This window comes from Tachyglossus aculeatus, chromosome 2 (genome assembly GCF_015852505.1).
Source record: "Tachyglossus aculeatus isolate mTacAcu1 chromosome 2, mTacAcu1.pri, whole genome shotgun sequence".
NCBI lineage: Eukaryota > Metazoa > Chordata > Mammalia > Monotremata > Tachyglossidae > Tachyglossus > Tachyglossus aculeatus.
In genome coordinates, this window is record NC_052067.1 from 145,378,200 (window position 1) to 145,399,606 (window position 21,407).

Consider the following 21,407-nt stretch of genomic DNA (forward strand, 5'->3'; position numbering starts at 1 on the left):
TACTTCATGCTGCTGCCCGGATTATCTTTGTCCAGAAACGCTCGGGGCATATTACTCCCCTCCTCAATAATCTCCAGTGGCTACCAATCAATCTGCGCATCAGGCAGAAACTCCTCACCCTGGGCTTCCAGGCTGTCCATCCCCTCGCCCCCCTCCTCCCTCCCCTCCCTTCTCTCCTTCTCCAGCCCAGCCCGCACCCTCCGCTCCTCCGCCGCTAATCTCCTCACCGTACCTCGCTCTCGCCTGTCCCGCCGTCGACCCCCGGCCCACGTCATCCCCCGGGCCTGGAATGCCCTCCCTCTGCCCCTCCGCCAGACTAGCACTCTTCCTCCCTTCAAGGCCCTACTGAGAGCTCACCTCCTCCAGGAGGCCTTCCCACACTGAGCCCCCTCCTTCCTCTCCCCCTCCTTCCCCTCTCCATCCCCCCATCCTACCTCCTTCCCTTCCCCACAGCACCTGTATATATGTATATATGTTTGTACATATTTATTACTCTATTTATTTATTTATTTATTTTACTTGGACATATCTATTCTATTTATTTTATTTTGTTAGTATGTTTGGTTTTGTTCTCAGTTTCCCCCTTTTAGACTGTGAGCCCACTGTTGGGTAGGGACTGTCTCTATATGTTGCCAATTTGTACTTCCCAAGTACTTAGTACAGTGCTCTGCACACAGTAAGCGCTCAATAAATACGATTGATGATGATGCTTCTCACTGGGAGACCTGTGGTTCCCCTCCACACACACACACACACACACACACACACACACACACACACACACACACACACGCACACACGCGCACACGCGCGCGCGCGCATACATACACACCTGGCCCAAGAGTCATTGCCCTATCAGGGCCCTGGTGCATTCTGGGACATGTTGATGATAATAGTAATAATAATAATAATAATAATAATAATAATAATGGCATTTGTTAAGCACTCACCATGTGCAAAGCACTGTTCTAAGTGCTGGCGGGGAATACAATATGATCAAGTTGTCCCATGTGGGGCTCACAGTCTTAATCCCCATTTTTACAGATGAGGTAACTGAGGCTCAGAGAAGTTAAGTGACTTCCCCAAGGTCACACAGCAGACTTGTGGTGGAGCCGGGATTTGAACCCATGACCTCTGACTCCTAAGCCCGGGCTCTTTCCACTGAGCCACACTGCTTCAATAGTAATAATAGTAATAATAATGGCATTTATTAAGCACTTACTATGTGCAAAGCAGTGTTCTAAGCACTGGGGAGGTTACAAGGTGATCAGGTGGGCCCACGGGGGGCTCACAGTCTTAATCCCCATTTTTACAGATGAGGTCATTGAGGTACAGAGAAGTGAAGTGACTTGCCCAAAGTCACACAGCTGACAATTGGGGGAGCTGGGATTCGAACCCATGACCTCTGACTCCAAAACCCGGGCTCTTTCCACTGAGCCACGCTGCTTCTGTAGAGATCATACAGTTACTAGAAATGATATAATCAAGTGTATGATCTAATTCCTAGTATAGTGGATAGAGCCTTGGAGTCAGAGGGTCATGGGTTCTAATCCCGGCCCTGCCGCTTGTCTGCCGTGTGACCTTGGGCAGGTCATGTTTGCAGGAGAAGGGGGTGGTCGACATCGTAGTGCCCAACGCTGCTCCCTCACAGCCAATCTTCATTCATTCAATCGTATTTATAATAATAATAATAATGGCATTTATTAAGTGCTGACTATGTGCAAAGCACTGTTCTAAGCGCTGGGGAGGTTACAAGGTGATCAGGTTGTCCCACGGGGGCTTACAGTCTTAGTCCCCATTTTACAGATGAGGGAACTGAGGACCAGAGAAGTGAAGTGACTTGCCCAAAGCCACACAGCTGACAATTGGCGGAGCCGGGATTTGAACCCATGACCTCTGACTCCAAAGCCTGTGCTCTTTTCCACTGAGCCGCGAGCGCTTACCGTGTGCAGAGCACTGTACTAGGCGCTTGGGAAGTCCAAGTTGGCAACATATAGAGACGGTCCCTACCCAACAGCGGGCTCACAGTCTAGGAGGGGGAGACAGAGAACAAAACCAAACATATTAACAAAATAAAATAAATAGAATAAATATGCACAAATAACAGAAGGCATCCCCGCGTGTACCCTTCATCTTTATTTTTTTAATGACATTTATTAAGCGCTTACTATGTGCAAAGCACTGTTCTAAGCGCTTTTCCCCCTCCCACCTCACCCCGTTCCCTCCTGCTGCAACCCAACCTGCACACCCTGCTCCTCTCACGCCAACCCTCTCACTGTACCTTGGGGAAGAAAAACGTGCCAGACTCCGCGTTATGTTTAAAAAAAGTCTGTTTAAAAAGTTTATCACTAGAGAAGCAGCGTGGCTCAGTGGAAAGAGCGCAGGGTTGGGAGCCAGAGGTCACGGGTTCTAATCCCGGCTCCGCCGCTTGTCTGCTGGGTGACTTTGGACAAGCCGCTTCACTTCTCTGGGCCTCAGGTCCCTCACCTGTAAAATGGGGATGAAGACTGTGAGCCCCACGTGGGACAACCTGATTCTCCTGTATCTACCCCAGTGCTTAGACCAGTGCTTGGCCCATAGTAAGCGCTTAACAAATACCAACATTATTATTATTATTATTATTATGTGCAGAACACTGTACTAAGCGCTTGGAACGTACAATTCAGCAGTGAAGAGAGACAATCCCCTGATTATCTTGTATCTACCCCAGTGCTTAGACCAGTGCTTGGCCCATAGTAAGCGCTTAACAAATACCAACATTATTATTATTATTATTATTATCATTATTATTATTATTATTATTATGTGCAGAACACTGTACTAAGCACTTGGAACGTACAATTCAGCAGTGAAGAGAGACAATCCCCGCCCATAGCGAACTTACAGTTCAGAAGGGGGAAGACAGACATCAAAGCAAGTAAACAGGCATCAATAATAATAATAATAATAATGGTACTTATGAAGCGCTTACTATGTGCAAAGCACTGTTCTAAGCGCTGGGGAGGTTACAGGTTTATCAGGTTGTCCCACCGGGGGCTCACAGTCTTCAGCCCCATTTTCCAGATGAGGTAACTGAAGCCCAGGGAAGTGAAGTGACTTGCCCAGAGTCACACAGCAGACAAGTGGCAGAGCCGGAATTTGAACCCGTGGCCTTTGACTCCAAAGCCCGGGCTCTTTCCACTGAGCCACGCTGCTTCTCAATATAAACATATGTAGTCGTAGATATATCATCAATCGTACTTATTGAGCGCTTACTGTGTGCAGAGCACTGTACTAAGCGCTTGGGAAGTACAAGTTGGCAACATATAGAGACGGTCCCTACCTAATAGTGGGCTCACAGTCTAAAAGACCATAGCAGCATACCTAAGTGCTATGGGGCGGGGAGAGGGGGGAAGAGCGAAGGGAGCGAGTCGAGGTGACCTGGAAGGGAGGGGGAGCTGAGGAAAAGCTGGGCTGAGTCTGGGAAGGCCTCCTGGAGGAGGTGAGCTCTCAGTAGGGCTTTGAAGGGAGGAAGACAGCTAGCTTGGTGGATGGGCAGAGGGAGGCCATTCCAGGCCCGGGGGAGGACGTGGGCCGGGGGTCGACGGCGGGACGGGCGAGAACGAGGTACGGTGAGGAGATTAGCAGCAGGGGAGCAGAGGGTGCGGGCTGGGCTGGAGAAGGACAGAAGGGAGGAGGGGGCGAGGCGATGGACTGCTTTAAAGCCATTGGTGAGGAGTTTTTGTTTGATTTGGAGATTTTCGAGGGGGTGGGTGACTTGCCCAGAACGTTTCTGAAGAAAGATAATCTGGGCAGCAGAGTGGACCGAAGTGTGAGAGGCAGGAGGTTGGGAGGTCAGAAAGCAGGCCGATGCAGTGGGGACAGGATGAGTGACTGTACTAACGTGGTAGCTGTTTGGATGGAGAGGAAAGGGCGGATCTTGGCGATGTCGTGAAGGTGAGACCGATCAGGCTTTGGTGATGGATTGGATAAGTGGGGTGAACGAGAGCGCGGAGTCCAGGATGACACCAAGGTTGCGGGCTTGTCATCAGTCATCATCAATCGTATTTATTGAGTGCTTACTGTGTGCAGAGCACTCTACTAAGCGCTTGGGAAGTACAAGTTGGCAACATATAGAGACAGTCCCTACCCAACAGTGGGCTCACAGTCTAAAAGGGGGAGACAGAGAACAAAACCAAACATACTAACAAAATAAAATAAATAGACTAGATATGTACAAGTAAAATAGAGTAATAAATATGTACAAACATATATACATATATACAGGTGCTGTGGGGAAGGGAAGGAGGTAAGATGGGGGGGATGGAGAGGGGGACGAGGGGGGAGAGGAAGGAAGGGGGTCAGTCTGGGAAGGCCTCCTGGAGGAGGTGAGCTCTCAGTAGGGCTTGTGAGACGAGAAGGGTGGTAGTGCCGTCCACAGGGACGGGAAAGTTCGGGAGAGGACAGGCTTTGGGAGGGAAGACAAGGAACTCTGTCTTGGACATGGTGAGTTTTAGGTGGCAGGAGGACATCCAGGTAGAGATGTCCTGAAGGCAGGAGGAGATGCGAGCCTGGAGGGAGGGAGAGAGAACAGGGGAGGAGATGTAGATTTGGTGTCATCCGCATAGAGGTGGTAGTTGAAGCCCGGGAGAGCGAATGAGTTCTCCAAGAAAGTGAGTGTAGTTGGAGAAGAGAAGGGGACCAGGAATTGACCCTTGAGGTACCCCTACAGTTAGGGGATAGGAGGGGGAGGAGGAGCCCACGAAGGAGACTGAGAATGAACGGCCGGAGGGATAGGAGGAGAACCAGGAGAGGACGGAGTCTGTGAAGCCAAGGTTGGATAGCGTGTTGAGAAGAAGGGGGTGGGCCACAGTGTCAAAGGCAGCCGAGAGGTCGAGGAGGATTAGGATTAGAGGAGGGAGGGGAGGGCGTTCCAGGCCAGAGGCAGGACGTGGGTTAGGGATCGGCGGCAAAACAGGTGAGGTGGAGGCACAGTGAGAAGGTTAGCAGCAGAGGAGCAAAGTGTGCAGGCTGAGTTGTTGAAGGAGAGAAGTTAGGTGAAGTAGGAGGGGTCATGGTGATGGACTGTTTTAAAGCCAGTGGAGAGGAGTTTCTGTTTGATCTGGAGGTGGATGTGCAACCACTGGGGTTTTTTGAGGAGCGGGGTAACATGTCCGGAATGTTTTTGTAGGACAGTGATCCGGGCAGGAGAGTGAAGTATGGACTGGAGTGGGGAGAGACAGGAGGCTGGGAGGTCAACAATCAATCAGTCGTATTTATTGAGCGCTTACTGTGTGCAGAGCACTGTACTAAGCGCTTGGGAAGTACAAGTTGGCAACATATACAGTCCCTACCCAACAGTGGGCTCACAGTCTAGAAGGCTGATGCAGTCATCCAGGCGGGATAGGATGAGCGATTACTTCCACAACCTCTGCCTCATCTCTGGTCTCTAACCCATGACCTGCTTCTGGCCTGGATATCATCCCTCCTCAATTCTGCCAGACAATGACTCTCCCCCTCTTCAAAGCCTTACTGAAGTCACATCTCCTCCAAGAGGCCTTCCCTGACTAAGCTCTCTTTTCCTATCGTTCCACTCCCTTCTGCATCATCCTGATTCAACCCTTTTTTCATCCCCCCTCCCAGCCCCACGGCACTTATGGACATATCTGTCATTTTATTAATTTATCTTAATGTCTGCCTCCCCTTCTAGACTGTAAGCTCGTTGTGGGCAGGGAATATGCCTGTTAAATTGTTATGGTGCTCTTCCAAGCGCTTAGTACGGTGCTCTGCACACAGTAAATGCCCAGTAAATGTGATTGACCGACTTTGGAAAGAGGCCCTGGACACTGTAAGACTGTGGCAGGATAGGACGGGAGCTTGCTGTCCAATGCAAAAATCAACAGTTTCACCATCCTCCTCTCCCGATTCATACTAGGAGACACTCCAACGTTTCAACCCCTTTTCAGTTGAATGAAAACTTCTTTCAGCTCCTAATTGAGAAGTTGTTTTCCATTAATATGATTTAATATGTGTGAGGTACTGCTTTGAAAAGCATACTCAACCCTAGCTGATATCCGAACAAGGTAGGAAATGTATTAGGAATAGGAAAATGAGTCATTTTGTTCATTTGCATTTCAAAAGAAGCCTGCTAGTTCCTCTGCCTGGAGTTCAACATTTGGAAAAAGAAAAGAGATTGTTTTTAGCAGTTCTCAAAACTACAAAAGCCACCTCCTCTAGGCTGTCAGTAGAAACAGGGAAGTGAGGCTGAGCCATTTATTCTCCAAGGGCTCGGTTTTTTGGGTGGGGCTACTGAAATTGATTCGGAAAGGCCAAAGGGGCGATGAAGTGTTTTTTTTTTTTCAATATTCATCCTATGTTTTCAGGTGTCGAAGCAGAAGAATGGGGTAAATTTCTTCACACAAAAAACAAGGTACAGAATTTTACAAATATGCATTAGAGAAATAAGTTTGCTGTTTTGCTGTAAATCATTTGATTTTAATTTGAGGGGACAGTTAGGGCGTCCGTTTTTAAGTTTTTGTTAGAATGATTTCACTCCGCTTTCGGGAAAGAAAACCACTCATTTTTAGGTCAAGTGAATAAAAGAAGCGTTACTTTACTATTTAAAAGCATTCTTCAGACATTGCCAAAGACCTCCTTTACATTTTCTTTCCCATTTAATTAGCCCTAAATGCGTTTTTAATTTAGGAATAGAATTTCAACACCTTTCAATGTAATGCTGTATTTCAGCTTTACACTGACTTCGATGAAATTCGACTAGAAGTTGAAAATGAAACGGAGAGGATTTCAGGAAATAATAAGGTAAGAGCAGAGGTGTGCCCTCCCAAAACTTAAATGATGGGATACTTTTCTTGCACGCGTTTTTCAGAGACGGCAGATTTAATGGTTGCAAAGTTAGAGTTCTTACCACAAACTCTGAAAAGTTTGGGAGCCAGAGTCGGCTTGTGGAAGTAATGGGCCAAGTAAAAATTGGGCAAGTATCACAGGTGCTTCTCATCACTGAGATTTCATTTTCCCCTACGTGGACAGTTGATCAAATCTGCCGTGGCTGACAGTAACTTACTTCATCAATCGTATTTATTGAGCGCTTACTGTGTGCAGAGCACTGTACTAAGCGCTTGGGAAGTACAAATTGGCAACATATAGAGACAGTCCCTACCCAACAGTGGGCTCACAGTCTAAAAGGGGGAGACAGAGAACAAAACCAAACATACTAACAAAATAAAATAAATAGAATAGATATGTACAAGTAAAATAAATAAATAAATAGAGTAATAAATATGTACAAACATATATACATACTTCAGGGCCTGCAGTGTGGAATAATAGATAGAACATGGGCATGAGGTCATGGGTTCTAGTCCCGGCTTGGCCACTTGTCTGCTGTGTGGCCTTGGGCAAGCCATTTCGTTTCTCTGGGCCTCAGTGACGTCATCTGTAAAATGGGCATTGAGATTGTGAGCCCCAGGTGGGGCAGGGACTGCGTTCAACCCAATTTGCCGTACAGTCTTCCCTGATTAATTTCTTTTCTCTCCATTTTATGCCCTCCCTACTCCCACTTAAGCAATTCCTCCGCCTAGGCATTTGGGACCTCATATTCTTTGTGTTACTTTTTTACATATGTTTGTGTTACGTATTTAAATACTGTCCCTTCCTCCTTGGTGTCCTTTATTTTAGCGCCTGCGTGCCCAGCGAGATCATAAATTTCTCCAGGGCGAGGATCAGGTCGGCGTATTCTCTCGCACTCTTCCCAAGTGCTTAGTTCAGTGTTCGGCACGTAATAAGCTCTCAGTATTTGTTGGTTGACCTCACTTTCCTGAGGCCACTATCTGTCAATCGACAGTATTTATTAAGCACTTACTGTGTGTAGAGCACTGTACTAAACGACTAGGAGAGTACAATAGAACAGAGTTGGTAGACACGTTCCCTGCCCGCAAAAAGCTTACGAATCTAAAAGGACTGTATCCATACTTTTAGATCGAGAGCCCCGTGTGGGTGGGAGGACCGTGTTTAAACCGTTTTTCTTGTATCTGCCCCCAAAATGACCATGCTAGTTTGTAGAAAACACCCGTTCTTTGCTGGAACCTGCAAGAAATTATCGTTATGATATTTATGAATTTATCAAGAATTATCTGTTCAGGGTTTCAGCAAAGAGTTGATCCACTCGGGCCTCGTAGCTGGGCCAAGGTGGCAGGAACTGAGGGAGATTGTTGATCCACCAGTGGTATTTATTGAGCACCTACCGTGTGCAGAGCACTGTATAATTGCCTGGGAAACTAACGTACGAAAGGGTAGGTGTAAATGGAAAGAGAAAAGAGGAGAGGGAAAAAATGAAAAGCTACTGTTACTTTATAAAGTGGTGGTTTCATGTGAGCTTTAGGTTGGCCCTTTTCATAGCATTCTTCGTTGCGCTAACTCTTACATGGGCTGGTTAGTTAAGTTAATAGATTAGTTAAAATGAGATGGGGAAATGGAGCTGTAGAGAAAATTTCTTCTTCGTGAATAAGTCATTAAAAGTTAACAGAAGATTTGGTGGCTTCAATTCTGTTTTCTAGGGGGTGAGTCCCGAACCTATTCATCTTAAGATTTTTTCACCCAATGTTGTCAACCTGACTCTTGTGGATCTGCCAGGCATGACAAAGGTAATTTATCCAATTCTGCCTTGTTTGTTAAATGAGTCTTCTTTTGGATATTATCCAGGGAACAAAATATTGTTTCTGTGGAGGAATGCCCTTCGTTTGTGTGGTGTAGTAGTGATCAGGCTTTACTGCCCCTCTTGCCAGTTTTTGCCTGTGGCATGCAGTTGTCACAGCGTGATCGGTTCTTGGCATTCTTAAAAAAGCAACAAAATGATTTCGATCCACGTGGCAACTTTCCCGTTTTTTCCGTTTGTTGTACAAATCATCAGCTTGCAATGTTACTTTGCTTCAGTTCTTTTCCTCCATTTACTGGCGGTTCTTTTTTTTTTTTTTTTTTTTTAATCCAGGTACCTGTTGGTGATCAACCCAAGGATATCGAACTTCAGATAAGAGAATTGATCCTTCGCTTCATCAGTAACCCAAATTCAATCATTCTGGCCGTCACCGCGGCCAACACGGATATGGCAACATCTGAGGCTCTGAAAATCGCCAGGGAGGTAGACCCAGATGGTAAAGTATTTTCGAATCTTAAGAGAATGACCCGAGAGAAAATGTTTTGTGCTTTTAAGCTCCCCTTACAGCCAGCGATGTCAACAGGTGGATCCGAACGAGAATGCAACAGGAGGAATATATACTTATCTATGTACTATATTTAGCCAGGGAAGCAGCATGGCATAGTGGATTAGAGCATGGGCTGGGAATCAGAGGACATGGATTTTAATCCTAGCTCTGCCATACGTCTACTGTGTGGCCTTGGGCAAGCCACTTCACTTCTCTGTGCCTCAGTTACCTCATCTGTAAAACAGTGATTGACTGTGAGCCCCTTGTGTCACAGGGATTGTGTCTACCCCGGTTGCCTTGTATCTACCCCAGCGCTTAGGACGGTGCTTGACACATAGTGAGCACTTAACAAGTACTATATGTTAAGCGCTTACTATATGCAAAGCACTGTTCTAAACGCTGGTTATCAGGTTGTCCCACGTGGGCCTCACAGTCTTTGTCCCCATTTTACAGATGAGGTAACTGAGGCACAGAGACAGCCCACAAGCAGTTTACAGTGTAGAGGACGAGTAACAGTGAAATATTGGGTTAAGATGTCAACTTTGTTTCTCCTTGTGATTCAGCATGTCACAGATCTATTACTCTATTTATTTTACTTGTACATATTTACTGTTGTATTTATTTTGTTAATAATGTGCATATAGCGTTCATTCCATCATATTTGAGTGCTTAACTCTGTGCACAGCCCTGTACTAAGCACTTTATTTATTTATTTTACTTGTACATATTTATTCTGTTTATATGTTTTGTTTTGTTCTCTGTCTCCCCCTTCTAGACTGTGAGCCCCCTGTTGGGTAGGGACCGTCTCTGTATGTTGCCAACTTGTACTTCCCAAGCGCTTAGTACAGTGCTGTGCACACAGTAAGCGCTCAATAAATACGACTGATTGATTGATTGATTACATAGACTGGAGTGGTGACTGTCCTCAGAAAACTCAAATGGCACTGAAGAATGTTTCCTCTTGTGTAGGGAATTCATCATCATCATCATCATCAATCGTATTTATTGAGCGCTTACTGTGTGCAGAGCACTGTACTAAGCGCTTGGGAAGTACAAGTTAGCAACATATAGAGACAGTCCCTACCCAACAGTGGGCTCACAGTCTAATTCATATCGTACACAAGAGGATATCAGCGCTTAGAACAGTGTTTTGCACATAGTAAGCGCTTAATAAATGCCATTATTATTATTATTATTATTATTATTATTATTATTATTATTATTATTATGTGCTGAGAAGCAGCGTGGCTCAGTGGAAAAGAGTCCGGGCTTTGGAGTCAGAGGTCTTGGGTTCAAATCCCAGCCCTGCCAATTGTCAGCTGGGTGACTTTGGGCAAGTCACATAACTTCCCTGGGCCTCAGTTCCCTCATCTGTAAAATGGGGATTAAGACTGAGCCCCCCGTGGGACAACCTGATCACCTTGTAACCTCCCCAGCGCTTAGAACAGTGCTTTGCACATAGTAAGCGCTTAATAAGTGCCATTATTATTATTATTTTTATTATATTCTCCAAACAAGCGCCGTAACCAGCCCGTTCATGGGGAAGGTCTCGCATTCTGAGAGGAATTAAGCATAAGCAGCTCTTGGGTAGAGAGACCTGTTCATTTCTAATTTTGCATCAATTTCTACACCAATCAATCGTGTCGGAACCCTTAATGGGTGTAGAGCACTCTACTAAGCGCTCGGGAGGGTACAATAGAGCAGTTTGTAGATATATTCCCAGCCCACAAGAAGCTTACGGTCTGGGGGGGGTAGACAGATGTTAAAATAAATTCTGGATATGTAAATAAGTGCTGTGGGGCTGAAGATAGGGTGAATAAAGGGTGCAAATCCAAATGCAAGGTAGATGAGGAGGGGAATGAGAACTTAGTTAAGGGAGGCCTCTTGGAGGAGATGGGATTTTAATAAGGTTTTGAAGGTGGGGAGGGTGGTGGTCTGTCGGGTGTGAAGTGGGAGGGAGTTCCAGCCCAGAGGAAAATCAACAAGATAAGTTAGGAGCGGGGAAGTCGATCGAGTGCTTTAAAGCCGACAGTGGGAGTTTCTGTTTGATGCGGAGTTGGTTGGGCGACCACTGGACATTCTTGCAGAGTGGGGAAACAGACTGAACGTTTCTATAGAAAAATGATCCTGGCAGCAGAGTGATGTATGGACTGGAGTGGGGAGAAACAGGAGCAGAGAGGTCAGCAAGGAGGCTGGTGGGATAGGAGGACTCGAGGTGGGATAGGAGGAGTGCTATGATCAACATGGTAGCATTTTGGATGGAGAGAAAAGGGAGGATTGTTTCCTCTCCTTCCAAACCTCTACCTTGCTGGTTCAAGCTCTCGTCCCATCCCGACTGGATGACTGCATCAGCCTCCTCTCTGATCTCCCATCCTCCTTTCTTTCCCCGCTTCAGTCTATACTTCACTCTGCTGCCCGGATTGTATCTGTACAGAAACGCTCTGGGCATGTCACTCCCCTCCTCAAAAATCTCCAGTGGCTGCCTGTCAACCTACGAATCAAGCAAACACTCCTCACTCACGGCTTCAAGGCTGTCCATCACCTCGCCCCCTCCTACCTCACCTCCTTTCTCTCCTTCTCTAGCCCAGCCCGCACCCTCCGTTCCTCTGCTGCTAACCTCCTCACTGGGCCTCGTTCTCGCCTGTCCCGCCGTTGTCGTCCTGCCCCGGGCCTGGAATGCCCTCCCTCCGCACATCCGCCAAGCTAGCTCTCTTCCTCCCTTCAAACCCCTACTTAGAGCTCACTTCCTCCAGGAGGCCTTCCCTGTCTGAGCCCCTTTTTCCTCTCCTCCTCCCCCCCCCACCTCCTTCCCCTCCCCACAGCACTTATATATATTTGTACAGATTTATTACTCTTTATTTTGTTAATGATGTGCATATAGCTATGTCTATTTATTCTATTTCTATTTCTATTGCTATGTCTATTTTATGTCTATTTATGTTGCCAGCTTGTACTTCCCAAGCGCTTAGTACAGTCCTCTGCACACAGTAAGCGCTCAATAAATACAACTGATGATGATGATTCTGATGATTTTGACACCCGTCTACATGTTTTGTTTTGTTGTCTGTCTCCCCTTTCTAGACTGTGAGCCCGCTGTTGGATAGGGACCGTCTCTATATGTTGCCAATTTGTACTTCCCAAGCGCTTAGTACAGTGCTCTGCACACAGTAAGCGCTCGATAAATGCGATTTAATGAATGAATGAATGAATGGTGTGGAGCTTGAACTGACAGGATTTGGTGACAAGTGGAGCGTGTGGGTTGAATCAATCAATCATATTTATTGAGCACTTTGTGCAGAGCACTGTACTAAGCGCTTGGGAAGTACAAGTCGGCAACATATAGAGACGGTCCCTACCCAACAGCGGGCTCACAGTCTAGAAGGGGAGACAGAGAACAAAACAAAACATATTAATAAAATAAAATAAATAGAATAGATATGTACAAGTAAAATAAATAGAGTAACAAATATGTACAAACATATATCCATATATACAGGTGCTGTGGGGAAGGGAAGGAGGTAAGGTGGGGGGATGGAGAGGGGGAGGAGGGGGAGAGAAAATGTGGGATGAGAATGAGAGATGAGAGAGATGAGTCAAGGCTAATGCCAAGGTTATCAGCTTATGAGGCAGGGAGGAAGGTGGTGGTGTCTACAGTGATGGGAAAGTCAAGGGGAGGGCTGAGCTTGGGCGGGAAGATGAGGAGTTGATAGGCGGCATGGTCTAGTGGAGTGACTCCTGGGAGTCAGAGGACCTGGGTTCTAATCCTGACTCCACCATTTGTCTGCTGTGAATCCTTGGGCAAGTCAGTTCATGTCTTTGTGCCTCAGTTACCTCATCTAGAAAGTGGGGATTATGATTGTGAACCCTATGTAGGACAGGGGCTCTGTCCAACCTGATTATCCTGTGTCTAATGTTTTATATGTTTGAAAGCAGTGGGGAAGAAGCCAATGGAGAGTGAAGAGTTGAAGATAGCGGTCAGGGAAAGGAAGAGTGGATTCTTTGCCTCTGCTTTTCTTCTTTAGGATTCAGTTGCCTCGAACGTTGGAAGAAAAAATGTACCTTCCATTTTTTTAAATCGAATATCTGTAGTCCGCGAGTAAAGCTGATGATTTTGTCAGGGTAAATGTTCAAAATTCATGAAAGGAGAGCTTGCAGAGGTAAACTTTAGGCCAGCTCATTTTGCCGAGTGTTTGAAGGTTTTGTGGCTTTTGATTATTTCTGCTTCCTTACTTGCCTTCTGCGTTTCTGTACAAGGAAGATAATTGTGGAAAAAAACCCCCCAAAAAGCTTATGGTGGAATCTACGTTTAAAGTTCGTAAACTAAAATTCCTACCAACCACTGAGGTTTGCATTGGCATTTTCCCATATTTGGGTTTCTTTTGTAAATAAAATAAAAAACAGACATTTTGGGATGGCCACTTACATTCCATCGAGCGAATTCATTCAAGTGCGGACACTGAGGTTTTCATTTTTATGACTGGAAATACAAATGGCCTGTTGACCAAATAATGATTAGGCTACCCACTTTTATATTGAGTAATTGAAAAGCAGATCTGGCATTACTGTTTTGAGTGAGCTCCAGTACTCCGTTTATGTATGAAACACAAGCCCGCTGTTGGGTAGGGACCATCTCCATATGTTGCCAACTTGTACTTCCCAAGCGCTTAGTACAGTGCTCTGCACACAGGAAGCGCTCAATAAATAAGATTGAGTGAATGAATGAATGAGCCAGGCTACCTGATCGTGTCACTCTTCGTTTCCTTGAATGTTAATTACGCTGAAAATGCTTTGGCACCGTAATATTACGTGGTCTACAACGCGATTAAAAGTGAAATATTACGTTAATGATGGTTTTTCTGTTGGACTGGTAGGCCGCCGGACCTTAGCCGTTATCACTAAGCTAGACCTGATGGATGCCGGGACTGATGCCATGGATGTCCTGATGGGAAGAGTCATACCGGTTAAACTGGGAATTATTGGCGTGGTGAACAGGTGAGGTAGCGGAGGGAAAACGGTGGTTGTGGAAAGGGAACGTGTCTACCAACCCTGAGGTATCTCCCAAGCACTCAGTGCAGCGCTAGGCCCGCTCGATAAACACCACTGATCACTTGGTTTGCTTCTGTCGACTCTAGGAGCCAGCTAGATATTAACAATAAGAAGAGTGTTGCCGATTCCATCCGGGATGAATACGGATTTCTTCAAAAGAAATATCCATCTCTAGCCAATAGGAACGGAACAAAATACCTTGCCAGGACACTGAACAGGTGACATTTTGCCTTTCTTCAAAATGAGCTGTTTGAAGGCACTGTCTAACGTAGTCGTCAAACGCGTGCTCCGCCGATACCCTTGTCTGATCGTATTCTCATTAGTGAAACGGTTGAGTTTCTGTTTCCTCCTATGTCATTAGCCCAGGAAGCCCAGACCAGACTTAAATTAGAGCCGTCTAGAAAAGGCTGAGAGAAGGGGCGACTCATTCAATTCTGGTTGTAAGAGGTCAAAAGTTTCTAATTTCAGAATCCAGCATTTATAAGAATTGGTCACCAGCAGTGTTGGGCGGCAGCGTTATGGGAGAGAGTCGAGGGCGGAGACCCAAATTGATTGCGCGGAAGCGGGCAACGGTCAAACGCTTCTGGATTTTTGACCAAGAAAACCCTCTGGATCCACTACCAGAGCGATTGCAGATGAAGGTGGGGCGTTCTGGGAGAGATGTGTCCATGGGTCGGAGACGACTCGACGGCCTAAGACAGGGTAAATGTCTTGTAGGGCATAGAGCGGAATATAAAATCTGGGCCAGGCCTTGCTCTGAGGGTCCAGTTGAGTGGCCGTTGGATTGCTCAGCTGGAAAATTGAATTCCACATTTTTATTTCCTGGGTTCATCATCAATCGTATTTATTGAGTGCTTACTATGTGCAGAGCACTGTGCTAAGTGCTTGGGAAGTACAAATTGGCAACATATAGAGACAGTCCCTACCCAACAGTGGGCTCACAGTCTAAAAGGCATGTGATTTATGTGATTTAAGGCATGTTTAAGCCCATTAATCCACCAGAAATGAAGTTTCCATTTATGAAGCTACTTCGGCTCGCCTGATTCTGACATGCAAAAAAAAAAATACCACATTTTGCCATTGCTTTGGCCAGGAGCTTTCAACCTTTTCCTAGAAATGGTCATCTTTGTCAAAGTCAGTAGAGCAGCAGGACCGAGTAGTGTCTGAATGCTTCACCGGGCACGAAGTAAGGCAATCTTTCATCAACTCTGATAAAAATAATAATAATAATGGTATTTTTTAAATGCTTACTATATGTCAAGCAGTGTTCTAAGAGCTGAGGGAAGATACAAAGTCCCTGTCCCACATGGGGCTCACAATCTTAAACCCCATTTTGCATTCATTCATTCCGTTGTATTTATTGGGTGCTTAGTGGGTGCAAAGTACTGAACTAAGCGCTTGCGAGAAGTGGCTAGAGCATGAGCCTACGAGTCAGAAGGACCTGGGTTCTAATCCTGACTCTGCCACATGTCTGCTGGGAGACCTTGGGCAAGTCACTTCCCATCTTTGGGCCTCAGTTACCTCATCTGGAAAGTACTCACGGGCAGGGAATGTGCCTGTTTATTGTTATATTGTAGTCTCCCACGGGCTTAGTACAGTGCAGTACATACAGTAAGCACTCAATAAATGTGATTGAACAAGTAATAGTAATAATAATAGTGGTATTTGTTAAGTGTTATGTGCGAAGCACTGTTCTTAGCGCTGGGGGAAACAAGGTGATGAGGTTGTCCTACGTGGGTCCCTCTCTCTCTCCTCCTGAGCGGAGGAAGAAATTCAAGGTGCTAGGTATTTGTAATAATAATAATAATAATAATAATAATCATGGCATTTGTTAAGTGCTTACTATGTGCAAAGCACTGTTCTAAGTGCTGGGGAGGTTACACGGTGATCAGGTTGCCCCACGGGGGGCTCACAGTCTTCATTCTCATTTTACAGATGAGGTAACTGAGGCACAGAGAAGTTAAGTGACTCGCCCTAAGTCATACAGTTGACCAGTGGCAGAGCCAGGATTCGAACCCATGACCTCGGACTCCAAAGCCCGGGCTCTTTCCACTGAGCCACTCTGCTTCTCTGTCGAAGCTGGATCTGTGGGAGTAAAACGAGTTTCATGTCCCCTCCCGCATCCCTCTCCTCATCCCCGCTCTAAAATTGGATTCTCATCTCGATGGACTTGGATTGAATAACCACTGAATAATCCATTTTGGTTGCACCGTCCAGCCAGCCTGAAAGATAATCGAATGAAACGAAGAAATAAAATGATTTAGAATTCGATCAGATGAGTCAGTTCCTCTGAGAAACATTTACGTGGCTCACATCTGGTCACGTAGCAACTGTTACCAAGGCAAATTAAATAGGCTTGTCCAAGGTATAATTTTTAATATCCTTTAATGTTATGAAAATATCTGTCCCAAGCACGCATTATAGAGTCGGGTCAATTTTTCCGCAGGTATTGTATGAAAAGTATTCGATCAGACAATGGTAAAATATTGCCAAGTTGCTTTGATTTCATTTGCAGTGTACCGCCCGTTATTAAAAAAAAAAAGTGAAGCTGCAATCTAAATCACGTTACTCTCACGAATACTTATTAATGCTTAAATCAAAGTCCCATGAGAAAAGGGAACTAGGCGACTACAGGATCCTCTAAATCACGTAACCCTTTCCAAAATCCCGTACTTGGGGAAAGATGTGGAAGAATTGGTCCGTCAAGTTCAGCCGAAGATGTTTTATGTCGTAGGTCCCTCAGGTGTTTGGAATATGTCTTTCCCTCGGTTCTGATTTCGGAAAAGTGGCCTGTTTCCGTATATCAAACACTCCAGTCGCTCTGAATTCATATGTCTTAGGACCCTCAGGTCTTGGGACTGTTTCATTTCTTCGTTTCCGATTTCAGAGCCGTGACCTGTTTCCGTGAATCCGGGACTTCAGTTCTCTCTGCAGCTTCATGTGAGGCGCCCAGGTTGATTTTGGGAAGTTGTGTCATCTAAGAATACATTTTGTCCTTACAGGTTATTGATGCATCATATCCGGGACTGCTTGCCAGAACTGAAAACAAGAATAAATGTTCTAGCTGCTCAGTATCAGTCTCTTCTGAATAGCTACGGGGAGCCCGTGGATGACAAGAGTGCGACTTTACTTCAGCTTATTACCAAATTTGCTACAGAATATTGCAACACTATAGAAGGAACGGCCAAGTACATAGAAACGTCTGAACTGTAAGACTTTTTTAAGTTGCCGACGACGCTGTTTATGAATTCTGTTCCCCGTCCTCCTCCGCCGTTCCCCTTTCATTCAGTCAATTAGTCATATTCATATTCATAGTCATGGCTCAGTGGAAAGAGCCCGGGCTTTGGAGTCAGAGGTCATGGGCTCGAATCCCAGCTCCGCCACATGTCTGCTGTGTGACCTTGGGCAAGTCACTGCTTAGTACAGTGCTCTGCACACAGTAAGCGCTCAGTAAATACGATCGAATGAATGAATGAACTTCTCTGAGCCTCAGTTACCTCGTCTGTAAAATGGGAATTAAGACTGTGAGCCTCACGTGGGACAACCTGATCTCCTTGTATCCCCCCCAGCGCTTAGAACAGTGCTTTGAACATAGTAAGTGCTTAACAAACTTATTATTATTATTCCCTGAGCGCTTACTGTGTGCAGAGCACTGTACACACACGCTTGGCAGAGTACAATATCATAATATAAAAGACACGTTCCCTGCCCTCAGTGAACTTACAGCGTGGCTCAGTGGAAAGAGCCCGGGCTTTGGAGTCAGAGGTCATGGGTTCAAATCCCGACTCCGCCAATTGTCAGCTGTGTGACTTCGGGCAAGTCACTTCACTTCTCTGGGCCTCAGTTCCCTCATCTGTAAAAATGGGGGTGAAGACTGTGAGCCCCCCGTGGGACAACCTGATCACCTTGTAACCTCCCCAGTGCTTAGAACAGTGCTTTGCACATAGTAAGCGCTTAATAAATGCCATTATTATTATTATTATTATTATTATTATTACTACAGTCTGTGGGGAGAGACAGACATTAATAGAAATAAATAAATGAGAGATAAGTACATCAGTGCTGTGGGGCTGGGAGGGGAGATGAATACAGGGAGCAAGTCAGGGTGACACAGAAGGGAGTGGGAGGAAAGGAGGGCTTAAGGAAGGCCTCTTCGGGGAGGTGTGCCTTCAGTTAGGCTTTGAATCAATCAATCGTATTTATTGAGCGCTTACTGTGTGCAGAGCACTGTACTAAGCACTTGGGAAGTCCAAGTTGGCAACATATAGAGATGGTCCCTACCCAACAGTGGGCTCACAGTCTAGAAGTGGGGGAGAGTCACTGGCAGTTGGATTTGAGGAGGAAGGGCGTTCCGGGCCAGAGGCAGGACGTGGGAGAGAGGTCGACGACGAGATAGAAGGGATGGAGGTACGGTGAGAAGGTTGGCTTTAGAGGAGCGAAATATAGGAGGGTACTGGGGTGAGTTAGTAGGGGGCAAAGCGATTGACTGCTTTCAAGAGTGCTTTCAAGGGGAGAATAAAGGGGATGCTTCCTCTGACTTCTCCAGGGGAGGAGAGATGAAGAATTTGGTGCCTCGTCGTCTTCGCCTACGATTTTACAGCGTCTGCCTAGCGCAGGTCATGGCTGCGGTCAATCAATCAATCAATCAATCGTATTTATTGAGTGCTTACTGTGTGCAGAGCAGTGTACCAAGCGCTTGGGAAGGACAAGTTGGCAACATATAGAGACAGTCCCTACCCAGCTGTGGGCTCACAGTCTAAAAGAGTGGGCTCACACCCCAAGACCTAAGAACAGCACTCTGCATATAGTACGCACTCAATACCATTAATTATCTTGTATCCAATCCAGTGCTTGACACACTGTAATTGCTTCATACATTTTTTAAGAATGATCTCTTGTGGCCCCTTTCAGCTACAGGGTCCTCCACTCCCTCAATTTGGACTTTGGAAGACAAGCTGATGGGCAGGGAAGGGAAATTTAGGGGGCCCGCCTCTTCCCCCAGAGCCGGCTGAGGGCTAGCTCGGAATCCGATCGCCAAGGTGCCCAATGTCCAATTCCTTGGACTGGACTGAGGTTCCCTCTCCTGTCAGTAGTGTGATGCTGTGGGTGGGCTGATGGTCAGAGGGAATGGGCGGGAGAGTAGGTCAGGCTTGAGACTGACTGCAGTTCTGTCAATCCGTGGTATTTATTGAGCGCTTACTCCTCCCAGACTCTGAGCCCACTGTTGGGTAGGGACCATCTCTATATGTTGCCAACTTGGACTTCCCAAGCACTTAGTACAGTGCTCTGCACACAGTAAGCGCTCACTAAATGCGATTGAATGAATGCAAAGCACTGTTCTAAGCCCTTGGAAGAGGACAGCGTAACAGGTTGTGGACACGTTCCCTGCCTATTCATTCAGCCGTATTTATTGAGCGCTTACTGTGTGCAGAGCACTGTATTAAGCGCTTGGGAAGGACAAGTCGGTCGCATATAGAGACGGTCCCTACCCAACAACGGGCGGCCTATAGCTACGAGTTTACAGGATTAGGGGAGCAGTGTGGCTCAGTGGAAAGAGCCCGGGCTTTGGAGTCAGAGGTCATGGGTTCAAATTCCGGCTCCGCCACTTGTCAGCTGTGTGACTTTGGGCAAGTCACTTCACTTCTCTGGGCCTCAGTTCCCTCATCTGTAAAACGGGGATGAAGACTGTGAGCCCCACGTGGGACAACCTGATCACCTTGTAAACTCCCCAGCGCTTAGAACAGTGCTTTGTACATAGTAAGCGCTTAATAAATGCCATTATTATTGTTATTATTACAGTAGTTCAATCAGGGAGTTTTCCCCCTTCTAGACTGTGAGCCCACTGTTGGGTAGGGACTGTCACTATATGTTGCCAACTTGTACTTCCCAAGCGCTTAGTACAGTGCTCTGCACATAGTAAGTGCTCAATAAATACGATTGATTGATTGATTGATTGGAGAGAAAGCCAAGGCATCTGCTCTCCCTTCCACGGTTCCCACCGATGTGTCTTTGCAACTCGGGGAAGCTGCAAATTGAGTCAAGGTCATTGCTTCTTTGTCAGCTGTGTGACTTTGGGCAAGTCACTTCACTTCTCTGGGCCTCAGTTGCCACATCTGTAAAATGGGGATTAAGACTGTGAGCCCCGCCATGGGACAACCTGATCACCTTGTAACCTCCCCAGTGCTTAGTACAGTGCTTTGCACATAGTAAGCGCTTAATAAATGCCATTATTATTATTATTATAATTATTATTATTACTTTTCAGTGCCTCCCATTTCTCACTTTCGATACGGGGATTCAATATCCGTTCTCCCTCCAATTTAGAATGAGAGCCGTCTGTTGCATGGGGCCTGTCTGACCTGATTAACTTGTATCTATCCCAGTGCTTAGTATAGTGCTTGGCACGCAGTAAGCACCTAACAGATTCCATGATTATAAGAATTATTTTTAAATTGCTATTAATAATGACTAATAATACTAAAATAATGTCAATGAGGGGAGAGTCCAGTTCTCTGGGTTCCATTGTGGGTGTGCCCATGCCAGGGGTCTGCTTACAGAGGGCCCTCATTAAATGCTGTTGATAAGGACGAATCATCATCATCATCATCAGTCGTATTTATTGAGCGCTTGCTGTGTGCAGAGCACTGTACTAAGCGCTTGGGAAGTACAAGTTGGCAACATATAGAGACAATCCCTACCCAACAGTGGGCTCACAGTCTAAAAGGGGGACGAATCTATCAGTGGTATGTACTGAGCGCATACTGTGTGCAGAGCACTGGACTAAATATCCCCAAAGCTGGAGGGAATAAAAGGAGTAGCTGAGATCAGAGAAGCAGCATGGCTCAGTGGAAAGAGCACGGGCTCTGGAGTCAGAGGTCATGGGTTCAAATCCCGGCTCTGCCACTTGGCAGCTGTGTGACTTTGGGCAAGTCACTTCACTTCTCTGGGCCTCAGTGACCTCATCTGTAAAATGGGGATTAAGACTGTGAGCCCCCCGTGGGACAACTTGACCACCTTGTAACCTCCCCAGCGCGTAGAGCAGTGCTTTGCATATAGTAAGCGCTTAATAAATGTTATCATTATTATTATTATTTCTACTTCTGGTCTCACATTAGACCTAACGAGGAATGCCCCCCCCCCTTTTTTTTTTTTACAGAAAGAGAA

At 46.1% G+C, this 21,407-nt stretch overlaps 1 protein-coding gene across 4 annotated transcripts in view; it reads left to right on the forward strand.

The window, feature by feature from the left end:
• The window catches only part of DNM1L (dynamin 1 like), a 118,865-nt gene that overhangs the window by 52,096 nt on the left and 45,362 nt on the right, over positions 1–21,407 (forward strand). For all 4 annotated transcript variants that reach the window (XM_038761023.1, XM_038761039.1, XM_038761031.1 and 1 more), the window contains 7 exons: positions 6,363–6,409; positions 6,727–6,798; positions 8,553–8,639; positions 8,984–9,146; positions 14,069–14,189; positions 14,330–14,461; positions 17,246–17,452. In XM_038761023.1, coding sequence (XP_038616951.1) covers positions 6,363–6,409; positions 6,727–6,798; positions 8,553–8,639; positions 8,984–9,146; positions 14,069–14,189; positions 14,330–14,461; positions 17,246–17,452 — 829 coding nt within the window. The remainder of the gene's footprint in view (positions 1–6,362; positions 6,410–6,726; positions 6,799–8,552; positions 8,640–8,983; positions 9,147–14,068; positions 14,190–14,329; positions 14,462–17,245; positions 17,453–21,407) is intronic.